General features: G+C 46.2%; 1 protein-coding gene across 1 annotated transcript in view; it reads left to right on the forward strand.

The window, feature by feature from the left end:
* The window catches only part of LOC308311849 (receptor tyrosine-protein kinase erbB-4-like), a gene marked incomplete at its 5' end in the record, with an annotated part of 279,643 nt that overhangs the window by 136,880 nt on the left and 130,445 nt on the right, over nucleotides 1-12,318 (forward strand). The window contains one exon of the mRNA XM_080758624.1: nucleotides 5,952-6,084. Coding sequence (XP_080614750.1) covers nucleotides 5,952-6,084 — 133 coding nt within the window. The remainder of the gene's footprint in view (nucleotides 1-5,951; nucleotides 6,085-12,318) is intronic.

Genomic DNA, 12,318 nt, shown 5'->3' on the forward strand with positions numbered 1-12,318 from the left:
GATCATGAGTCAAATATAAATGCTTCCATCATACAGTCTGGAGCAACGGAAGCTCTGATCATGAGTCAAATATAAATGCTTCCATCATACAGTCTGGAGCAACGGAAGCTCTGATCATGAGTCAAATATAAATGCTTCCGTAATACAGTCTGGATCGGCGGAAGCTCTGATAAACGAGTGAAATATAAATGCTTCATTCATACAATCTGGAGCAACGGAAGCTCTGATCATGAGTCAAATATAATTGCGTAAGTGAAACCTCCTCCCCACTTCCATTTAGTCTTTACAGTCGCACACATTTATCCAAATATAAATAGAAATCATCTAAGCAACGAAAATGGCACGCGCACACGTACACACACACGCACACACACACACACACACACACACACGCACACACACACACACACACCACACACACACACACACAGTACAGCTGACATGTCGGACACAGGGCAGCAGCCATAAATCATGGATGAAGGAAACAACGCTTTAACCACGCTCTCGTTTATGCACGTTTGTTCACCCTACGCACTCTCACATGGTATTTGGATGAGGCTGAACCTTTCTCTTTTTCCCTTTCATATTTCATATATTTAACTTCAATGTTATAATGGAAGTCAATGGCAGTCGGATCGGCCTGAAACCATGCCCAAATATGGAGTCATTATGTCACAGATACATCATAGTGGCATCACAGATTGGTCACATGAAGTCTGAGATACACATGAGGCCACGCCCTCATTGGACCCTGTCATAGTTTTGTTTTTATTTTTTGTTGTTAGTCATGGATTCCAGTTCCCACCTGATGTCGTGTGTGAGTTGTGATTGGTCCAGATCGTGCTGAATAACTGCTAGCTTGCATAACGTCTTGAGACTAGGAGTTAAGTCTAGCATGAACAGGTCATCAGGTGGGTTGTATCCCCCAAAGAGGATGATACGATCTCCCACAATGCAACAGCACATTCTGTACATCTGAGACGGGACTTTCCCCTTGGGCTCAACCTTCTTCCAGGAGAAGGTCTCTGGGTTGAACTTCCACAGATCATTGAAGGTCATGTTATCATTCCAGCCCCCACATATGTACAGCTCTCCATTGTAGGTAAAGGCTGAATGACGGTAGCGTCTTTCTGGTAGAAGCTGTGCAGAAGGTGTGCTCAGCCAGAGGTCGGTCTCTGTGTCAAACACTCTGATGGTGTTGTAGTCGGTCCTATCTCCCTTGCCCCCAAATACAAACATCTTTGTCCCAATGACGGTGGCAGAGTGATATCCTGAAGCAGGAGGTGGAGTTCCTCTGGTGTTGATTAAAGACCAGACCATTGTGCTGGTGTCCAACTTGTACATGTCATTATTGTATCCAGTCATAAGCCGGGTCCATCCTCCATGGATAAACATGGCCTTCCCCAAAACACAGGCTGAGTGGTCCTCCCTCGCCTCTGGAACGTTTCCAGAAACCTTGGGCCGGAACCATCCGTGGGTGTCCACATCAAATCCATAAAGAACGTTGCAGTACGTCTGTGTGTCATATTTATAACCTCCCCAGATATAGATATCTTCCATCAGAACAGCTGTGTGGGAGAGGCGATTGGCCGGAACCTCAAGGATACAATCTGCTCTAAATGTTGTCACTGGCGTCAACTTCCTCCAGCGTAAAGGCACTGTGTTGAAGACGTGAACATCAATCTGACCATCCCCGTCATTCCTGGACCCTCCAAATGAGTAGACTTTGTCTCCCACGGCAACAGCAGCTTCATCAGCGTTATGAGGCCCTCTGTTCACATGCAGCATCCAGCAGAACATTTCTCACAACAGATCCTCCAGGGTTTAAATTAGCTTCTTCCAGTGTCGTCGTGTAACAGAATGGTGTCCTGTTGTGTGCTCTTAACACTTATATTGGTTCAGTGGCACAAACGTCACGCAAGGTTTGACCAATCCACAAAGCTGATGGGTTGGGCTGGCCAATCAAGGAAGTTGATGACTGTTGATGTCCCTAATATGGTAAATTGATCACCATAGCAACCAAATTGTTCCAGCAGCTGAAAACCCTTGTTTTTAATGGACTAATGGTTGTTTACTTGTTGTTGTTGACTAGTGTTGACTAATTGCGAATGCAGTGAGCACTTACTATGAGACCTAGCAGATCATGTCTGTCTGTGTGTCTGTGTGTCTGTCCCGCTATACGTCCAAATATGGAGTGTGTTTCATCAATCACAAACAAATCACTCAGCTCCATATATGGGCACAAAAGGGGCCAGGTCCACATATACAGTAACAGCGGGACAGACAGACAGACAGACATGATCTGCAGGGTCTCAGCTGCTGTGGGCGTATATGGGCATATACTTTTTCGAGGGGCACACGGCCAAAGAGAGGGGCAACGACGGCCATGGTTGTCGGTAAGGAATGCAGTGAGTACAGCCCGAGTGCATACAGTCAAACCTTGTGTCAGCCATGTCAAGTGTTGATTTATTAGTCGTACTTCAATGACCTCTACATGGAGGTTCTCAGTGTCTCAGGAATGGTTTCAGTTATGTTATTAGAATATGGGTCAAACTGGCAATAGAATACTGTACGTCAGATGGGTCTTCCATGAAACCATAACGGCCTCTGATATTTAAAAAAAAATCTACGTAAGCCTGGTGGTTGGTTGTGTGTCGAACAGCAGGGACAGTGTAGAATGTGTCGTACATTATATCAACAACATGTGTTTGGCTAATTGTTTAGGACAGTGGTTCCCAAAGTGGGGTCCGGGGACCCCCCATGAGTCCTTGAGGGAGTTCCAGGAGGTCCCCTGCAGCTAAATGATAGTTTGGAAACCAAATTGACCCTGTATGGGTCTGTAACTCTGAGAGTGTACAAATGGAACCAAATGGACCCTTATGGGTCTGTAACTCTGAGAGTGTACAAATGGAACCAAATGGACCCTTATGGGTCTGTAACTCTGAGCGTGTACAAATGGAACCAAATGGACCCTTATGGGTCTGTGACTCTGAGAGTGTACAAATGGAACCAAATGGACCCTTATGGGTCTGTGACTCTGAGAGTGTACAAATGGAACCAAATGGACCCTTATGGGTCTGTAACTCTGAGCGTGTTCAAATGGAACCAAATGGACCCTTATGGGTCTGTAACTCTGAGCGTGTTCAAATGGAACCAAATGGACCCTGTATGGGTCTGTAACTCTGAGCGTGTTCAAATGGAACCAAATGGACGCAAATCGCTTGTGTCGTGCCACCCCTGGTTGTGAGAGCTAACCTGAAGGTAGATTGTGAACGTTGCTGATAGCAGAACCTCATTATATTCTGTAATGTGACACCGTGGTGCAACGCGTGAAATGGGAATCAAGGAGACAATTTGCACACATGCCAAACACGCAAGTAGTAAACACGCCAAACAGACCAACGTGATCACCGGAACTGCAATTCACATCCTCTCTCTCTCTCCTCCCGAGCACTCACCTCAATTATCCTGAGCTGACCGATTCCTCTCTGCTGTCATTTAGCAAAACAAACACAAAACAACAAGCATGCACGCACGTATACACGCACGTACGCACGTATGCACGCACGCACGCACGCATGCACGCACGCACGCACGCATGCACGCACGTATACACGCACGTACGCACGCACGTACGCACGCACCCCGAGGAGGGAGAGTCAAACACCTATTTAACACACCACGCTCTCTTATTTTCTGGCCCATTTGCGAATCCAATATTTTCCACGCCCGCGGAAACCTTTGCACTATGCGTATAGGTGCACACAATACACACACGTGCACGCAGATGTGCAGTGCCATCCACACAGAGGAACACATTATATACTGTAGGTATGCTCACACATACCGGCACGCCTTCCTTTCACACATACTCGGAGTAATCAAACACCTATTAGCACTCTGATTGTCTTATTTTCTCTCACATTAGAAGTCCAATTTTCTCCAAACTGCGGAATGCCCTTTGTGTGTGTGTGTGTGCCCTATCCTGCCTCGCATACACACCCAATTACGCATGCACGGCACTTTCTCTCGTGCACACACACACACGCACACACACGCACACACACACGCACATGCACGCACACACGCACTTCCAAGACGACTGTGTCATTGGTACCCTACGCCTCGTGGCCACAGAAGTCCTTACTCGGCTCCCCGCTAACAAAGTGCTTATCAAACGTTTTTGGGGAAGGTGTGGAAATTACCCATCTTGCGTGTGCTGTATTGGGCTTTCTTTCTTTCTTTCTTTTCTTCCGTCCGTTGCCTTTCCTTTGTAGAGGGGGGGGGGGGACTGAGCTTGGCAGGGTCTCCTCAGCAGCCTTAATAGGCCATAGGGCTCCTGATGGAATGATGGATAGCCTTCACGGCTTAGCTAGGTACACTGGCAACCACTGACGAGAGAGAGAGACTGAGAGGGAGAGCTGTAGAGAGACTGAGAGAGAGGGAGAGCTATGGAGAAGGGGGGAAGAGAGAGATAGACAGAGGCACAGAGAGAGAGATAACAAGACAGAAGAGAGACGTTGCGTGGCTGTAGTTTTCCTCGGCGTTGCCAGGCGGTGGTTCTGATATCATTAGCTGCGTTAATGAGTGCGTTTGGGGGTCCGGCGTGTCGCAGAAGAGCGATCGATGCGAGCCCTTTACACCGGCCTGTTCATTAGGATACTCCCCCCTACGCCCGCTCCGCCATCGACCGTACCGCGGGGGAGGGGAGTCGCTCCCGGGGCACAACCAGGTGTCACTCAGCGGGTCAGGCCAGCGAGGGGCCGGTTGAAAAGGGAAGGGGTCCGAGGGGGGAGTATGGCATCGATCGCTGTGCTAAAGTCTGCATGGGAAAATAGAGGCTTTGGGCTTGAGCCCCCCCCCCCCCGCAGTCTCTGAGGCTCTGGGAATGCTGATGTGCTCGAACACACACGCATGCACACGCACAGTCACACACACACAGGCACGCACACACAGACACACACACACACACACATGCCCGCAGCCCCGCACAAACACATGCGCACACGCACGCAGAGGCAAACAAACATACACACAAAGAAAGACATCCGCCGCAGGATAAAAAATACGTGCTGCGTAATCGCAAGCATTCACAGCAACTTCCAAACCTGTGAATGAGCTTATTCATAACGCCTTGTTATCACATCGTTTCCATTCTCTCTCTGTGTCATTAGACATCCCGCTCTCTTTTATGTACAGTAGGCTACGTGCTTTTACTGTATGTCCATGAAGGGAGGGGTGTGTGTGTGTGTGTGTGTGTGTGTGTGTGTGTGTGTGTGTGTGTGTGTGTGTGTGTGTGTGTGTGTGTGTGTGTGTGTGTGTGTGTGTGTGTGTGTGTGTGTGTGTGTGTGTGTGTGTGTGTGTGTGTGTGTGTGTGTGTGCGCTGTCCCTGCGGAGTTAGAGAAATGAGTCAGATTCAGTGAAGAAGCATTTTCCTCCTCTTTACTGGGCTTACTTCTGGGCCAGGGTTTAAAGTCGGGATTACAGTTAGGATTACAGTCAATTAAAATGGGAGATTATAGAAGGTTCAGGTTGTTCTCATACTGTCCTTATCGGCGAGGTTTTAGACTTACTACTACTAGTGTGAATCATTGCGAAATGCTGTGCGGCACGCCTGGGTTCAAGGGAAGAAAAATGCATCTGCCACGGAGGAGAGAGTGTCCTAAAACCTGAGGCCCATTCTACAGTGTGTGTTTAGTCTAGTTTTAGAAGACTAAATGTCACGAGATTTTAGCCGACTAAATGTTGATTCAGTCGACTAAAATGTATTTTGCCGGGCCTTGATGCCATTGATTAGTCTCACAGCATGAAAACATTCAGATTGAGAACAAACGGATGGAAAAACGACGAATCATCCGATTTTAAACTCAAGCCAAGAGAGGAATAATATAGAACTTTTTGTTGTGTTGAATTTGTTGAACGTCATTGTTGCATTATCGTTCTCTCCACAGGTCAACAGAGCATGGTGTGTGACCAGATGTGCTCTGACGCCGGGTGCTGGGGTCCCGGGCCGGACCAGTGCCTGTCCTGTCGAACCTTCAGCCGGGGCCGGACCTGCGTGGAGTCCTGCAATGTCTTTGACGGGTGAGCCACGCAGCCTGCCCACTAGACGTACACATCTGACCGGCCTGTCCACTAGCCTGTCCACTAGCCTGACCACTAGACGTACACATCTGACTGGCCTGTCCACTAGCCTGTCCACTAGACGTACACATCTGACCGGCCTGTCCACTAGCCTGTCCACTAGCCTGACCACTAGACGTACACATCTGACTGGCCTGTCCACTAGCCTGTCCACTAGACGTACACATCTGACCGGCCTGTCCACTAGCCTGTCCACTAGCCTGACCACTAGACGTACACATCTGACTGGCCTGTCCACTAGCCTGTCCACTAGACGTACACATCTGACCGGCCTGTCCACTAGCCTGTCCACTAGCCTGACCACTAGACGTACACATCTGACTGGCCTGTCCACTAGCCTGTCCACTAGACGTACACATCTGACCGGCCTGTCCACTAGCCTGTCCACTAGCCTGACCACTAGACGTACACATCTGACTGGCCTGTCCACTAGCCTGTCCACTAGACGTACACATCTGACTGGCCTGTCCACTAGCCTGTCCACTAGACGTACACATCTGACTGGCCTGTCCACTAGCCTGACCACTAGACGTACACATCTGACTGGCCTGTCCACTAGCCTGTCCACTAGACGTACACATCTGACTGGCCTGTCCACTAGCCTGTCCACTAGACGTACACATCTGACTGGCCTGTCCACTAGCCTGTCCACTAGACGTACACATCTGACTGGCCTGTCCACTAGCCTGTCCACTAGACGTACACATCTGACTGGCCTGTCCACTAGCCTGACCACTAGACGTACACATCTGACTGGCCTGTCCACTAGCCTGTCCACTAGACGTACACATCTGACTGGCCTGTCCACTAGCCTGTCCACTAGACGTACACATCTGACTGGCCTGTCCACTAGCCTGTCCACTAGACGTACACATCTGACTGGCCTGTCCACTAGCCTGTCCACTAGACGTACACATCTGACTGGCCTGTCCACTAGCCTGTCCACTAGACGTACAAATCTGACTGGCTCACATAACCCATTCTGACCTGAGATAAGATTTTAAACATGCCTTCTACATCCTGACAGTTTTCTGAAAAAGCTATGTTTCTATGTCAGTCGATTTTTCAAAAATAGCAGACATACAAGCTCATAGCACGCCACTCGGTGGCGCGCTTTGAAAGTGATATGAGCCAGGAAAGTGTTTTGAGCCAGGAACGTAAACGGCATGAGGTACAGTCAAGACATTTGGGCTAAATGTGTAACACAATTTTTTTTTAAAGACAAACTAAAATTTACAAAATGCTGTGTGTTATTAGGATGGCATAAATGGCTTATATAGGACAAAGGCAGAATATAATAATAATAATAATAACTTTATTTATATAGCACTTTTCTAGACAAAGTCACAAAGTGCTGTACAACAAATTCACAAAAAAGCAGGAAAATCAAACACAATTAAAAATAGATGTAACATAGCATAACAACAACAACATATGGCCAACAGTAAAAAAGCATATTATTTAAAAAAATGCAATTATAGAAACGACAACAAATTGTAATGGACTAAATTACAGACAAAGTTCAGTGAACAAACATTCACTGGGATACTGGAAGGCTAGTCGGCTCCTCTCGGTTCATTAGTTCCTCTAAACTAGTTCCAATTTCCAGGCTCTCCGTTCATTACCGCTTCCTGATACTCTGTTTAGTTCCACATACCACACTTAAGGAAATTCAAATTAAATAGCAGACCTACAAGCTCGTAAGTGGCGCCCTACGAGCTTGTAGGTCTGCTATTTTTGTAGATCTGCTATTTTTCAATTACTAAAGTATAACATGATCCTTAGTTAAGCAGGGCAGCCTATTTAACCCATTTAGACCCAAGTTCAATCGATTCTACAAAATGTCTTCTAAATCATGACACTGACATGTTCCTATGTCAGTGGTTCTCTTAACTATTTCATGTCAAGGACCCCAGAAATTATATGAATTTGGCCGCCGACCCCCCCCCCCCATCTGAAAATATGATATTCCACGAGACCCGCCAGAAGCAAAGATTTGACTTAAAAACACAACAAAATATATTCAAAGATTTGCGCCACATTTTCAAGACTTTTCTAAAATAGCAGATCTACAAGGAGCCTATCTCCTGTTTCTGTAGAGAGAGAGTGTGAGGCGGCTGGACGTACAGCATACAAATACATTCCCCCCAACCGTTAATGTACACAAGTACACCCTCTGGGCATGGCGGTGGATGCACGGGTGGTTATTGACAACACCGAACCATCGAGGACGTTCACCGACATTCATCTGAGGCTCCTCTTTCTGAAGGTCGTATAATGGCATTCAGGTGCAGGTTGCTTCACGCCAGGGGAGGGGGGGAGAGAGCTACTGTACATGGGGAAAAAAGCCACATGCACCACAAATTATACAGTATGTATGGGTTCTGGTGGTGGTTGGGTGTGTGGGGGGGTGGGAGGGAGGCCTTTGAAGACGTTGAACGGGGAGGAAAGCCTGAGCACGTGGTTGGCACGGGGCTGCTCCAACACGGTCGCCGGTTGCACAAGCCATACTGTATATGTGCGTGCTCTACTGTATGTGTGCGTGCTCTACTGTATGTGTGTGTGCTCGCCACATGGTAGACGCAGTCACTCCATTATTAGCAGAAAGGTGCACAGCAACAATACTAGAAAAGGGAGACATTGTTTTTATAGCCGCACACTCCGTATAGCTGCCAAATGCCCAGAGTTTATTGTTTATTGTGGACGCAGAGAAAACAAACCAACCAGAAATACTGCCTTCTTAATCTAGGGAATACCTGAACAATGGTCTCTAGGGCAGAGTACAAGCTTAAAGTATCACAACATGGAATAACTCAAGTGGCGTAAACATATATACGCCTTAATTGCACTCATAAAGCAAGCGCAGCACTTGACTAAAAATGTACTTAAACTTGATGACTCTCCTCCCTGGCTCCACATGCGCTGCCACCATGAAGCGTACAAAATACAACCGGGAGGGTTTCCCTTTTTTGAACATATTTATTTCCAAATGCCGGCCGTGTGTGTCTCCTTTGCCATTGTCCCCTTCCCCCTGTTGGATTAACCCATTCTGACCTGAGATCAGATTCTATAAATGTCTTCTACATCATGACAGTTTTCTGAAAAAGCCATGTTTCTATGTCAGTCGTTCTTCGATTTTTCTAAAATAGCAGGACCTACAAGCTCTGGCGCGCTATGAGCTTGTAGATCTGCTATTATTCAATAGCTAAAGCATGACATAATGCTTAAAACACCAAAAGGGGTTCCCGCTCAGAATGGGTTAAAAGGTCTGCCTGTCTATGTGAGGTCGTGGTGGCGTGCCGCGCGGCGAGACCGTGATGTTTTGCCTCTGACCTCCAGCCATTGTGCGGCAATGTGACAATCCCCGCCGAACGCCTCATTATGTATGGTTCCAGGTTAATGGTTTTTAACCCATTTAGACCTGAGCAAACCGGATTCCACAAAATGTCTTTTAAATCATGACAGTTTTCAGAAAAAGAAACTCAGTTTCTATGTCAGCGGTTCTCAAACTATTTCATGTCAATGAGGATAAAATAAAATATTTTTTTTTCCTAAGTCCTCAGTCTAAGGAGTTTTACTTCTTTTTCTATATGGAGTATTTTCCTGTCAAAGTATCCCTTATGTGAAGGAGGAGCCCCAGAATTATATGTAATAATTGGCCCCCGGACCCCAATCTCAAAATATGTATAAGTCCCAGCAAAGATTTGAGTTAAAAAACGTCGGCATGACACATTTTCACGAGTGCCGCGCTATACGAGCTTGTAGATCTGCTATTTTTTTTGTAATACTCCTAAAGTATAACATAATGCTTAAATCCCCCATCCGTCCGTCCGTCAGTCCGTCCTGGATGGGTTAAACCTCCGGATCGCCCGAGCGCGCCCTTATTGTGCGTCTCCATTCTTTTAACCCATTCTGACCTGAGATCAGATTCACACGAGGTTTTCCACTGGACACACACTGGTCTGATTAAACCATTCCGACCTGAGATCAGATTCTAAAAATGTCAGTCGTTCTTCGATTTTTCAAAAAAATAGCAGACCTACAAGCTCGTAGCGCGCCACTCGGTGGCGCGCTATGAGCTTGTAGATCTGCTATTTTTCAATAGCTAAAGCATAAAAAGATGCTAACACCCAAAATGGGTTCCCGTTCAGAATGGGTTAATGAGGGACGGAGCTAATTCCCTCCCGTTCTCCCCCACTGTCTGTTGAATAAAAGAACAGGAATAAAGAAAGAAAAGGAGCGGGTTCGGGGGGAGATTAAAGCGTGTGCGTTTGAAAGTGTTTAATTAAAAAGTTGCTCTTGTGGGTTGGTCGGATTTATAAAACGCGGGGTGGGGAGGGGAGGGGGGGGGGGGGGGGGTGGGTTTGAACGGCACACAGCCCCTGCTTAACCCATTCTGAACGGGAACCCCCTTTAAGCGTTATGTTATGCTTTAGCTATTTGCCTTGCTAATAGCACGGCGTGCCGCGCTATGAACCTGTAGGTCTGCTATTTTTTGTTAAAATCGTGAAAATGTGTTTTTCAGAGCGAACGTTTTTTAACGGGGGGGGGGGGGGGGGGGGGGGGGGTCTCTGGAAAAGCATATTTTCAGACGGCCATATATATGTATATATATATGTATATATATATGGCATATATACTACAGATAATTCTGGGTGTCCTTGTACATGAAAGACTTTGAGAACCACTCACATAGAAACATAGGTTTTTTTCCATACATTTTGCCTCAGGTCTGACTGGGTTAAATTCCTGCTAAAATAGGCCTAATCCCCCATCAGTCCAACCCCAGAGGACGGCCGTTTGCAGGCGCACGCGGCCGGCCCTGAAGGGAGCCAATCAGGAGAAACCTTCCTCGGTCTGTGCGCGGAATGGAAATGACCCCCGAGACCGCCTGCCCGCCCGCCTGCCCGCCGCAGTCCAAGGTCTTTGTCTGTCTATAATAATACAGAGTTTTTTCCTCACAGCTTATTATATCATTATATTATTGTGGCTGTCGAGTGGGAACCTTGTATTTCACTATTTCAATTTAGGTTTTTCTTTTAACATTCAAAACAAAACACACAACCATCTCAGGTAATCAGAATCACTTTATTTGTCATTTTCCTATGTACTGTACTTGCATACACAATAACATCGTTTCCCCTCTGCAGTTATTGGCAGTGCAACATACAGTAAAACATAGAGCCTATTTTAAAAAACACAAGCTAAAAACTAAAACAAAACATGGCCAGACATTTAAAAAGAGCCCCAGTATGTATGATGACGTGCAATTCATATGGAAAAGATGAGAGTTACCAACACCACGCACAACCTATGAATAATAATAATGGTGCTATCCTTAAAAACCAAACGTTACCAGAGCTGTTTTTTTAAAGTGCTGTTGTGCATCCAAAGTGCATTTTTTTTGGTCCAGTCCAGTAATGTCTTAGCCTCACAATATTTTCTTTTCAGTAGATGTCAGGGATGTAGAACACAAATCAACTCGTCCAAAATATCAGCATTAAGCTGTTGCATTGTGGACAGTACATACAGTATCGTCCATCAAAGTAGACTACTTTATACATTAATCAAAGGGTATAACTGCATTTCTGCATTTTGTATGCGTCTATAGAGTTAACATTACTCTTAACAGAGCGTCACAGACGACGACAGGCCCAGGAAATAATTCCCCATTCATTTTCCCCATAGACGTTTCAAAAAGTATTTATTTGAAGATCTGTAAGCCTCGAACGAAGCCAACTCGGATCGTGACAAATCTTGACAACAAAACACAATTTCTTTTGGGCCGAACAAATAATTTGAAAGAAGAAAAATAGGGCAGTTTACAAGGTTGTTTATTAGTGTCCCCGAAGGGCAAAAGGTTTTACAGCAGGTCATAAGGCATTGAAACACACATAAATACATCAATCAGACCAAAGTTATTGCTGCTGGTCGCAAGCGTGCGCTGCGCCCGGCCTACTTGCATCTTCAGGCGACCGCCTTCTTCAGAAGCAAAGATACTGTCAATACTTTATTTTGTTGTTTTTCTTCTTTGTAATCTTTTGTTTGGCCCAAAATATTGTGTGTTGTCATGATTTGTCACGATCCGAGTTGGCTTTGTTTGAGTATTATAAAGAAGATCTTTAAATAGACACTTTTTTAAATGTATGGGGAAAAATGCACGGGGAATTATTT

This window comes from Protomyctophum bolini (assembly GCF_963924005.1).
Source record: "Protomyctophum bolini genome assembly, chromosome: 24".
Taxonomy (NCBI): domain Eukaryota; kingdom Metazoa; phylum Chordata; class Actinopteri; order Myctophiformes; family Myctophidae; genus Protomyctophum; species Protomyctophum bolini.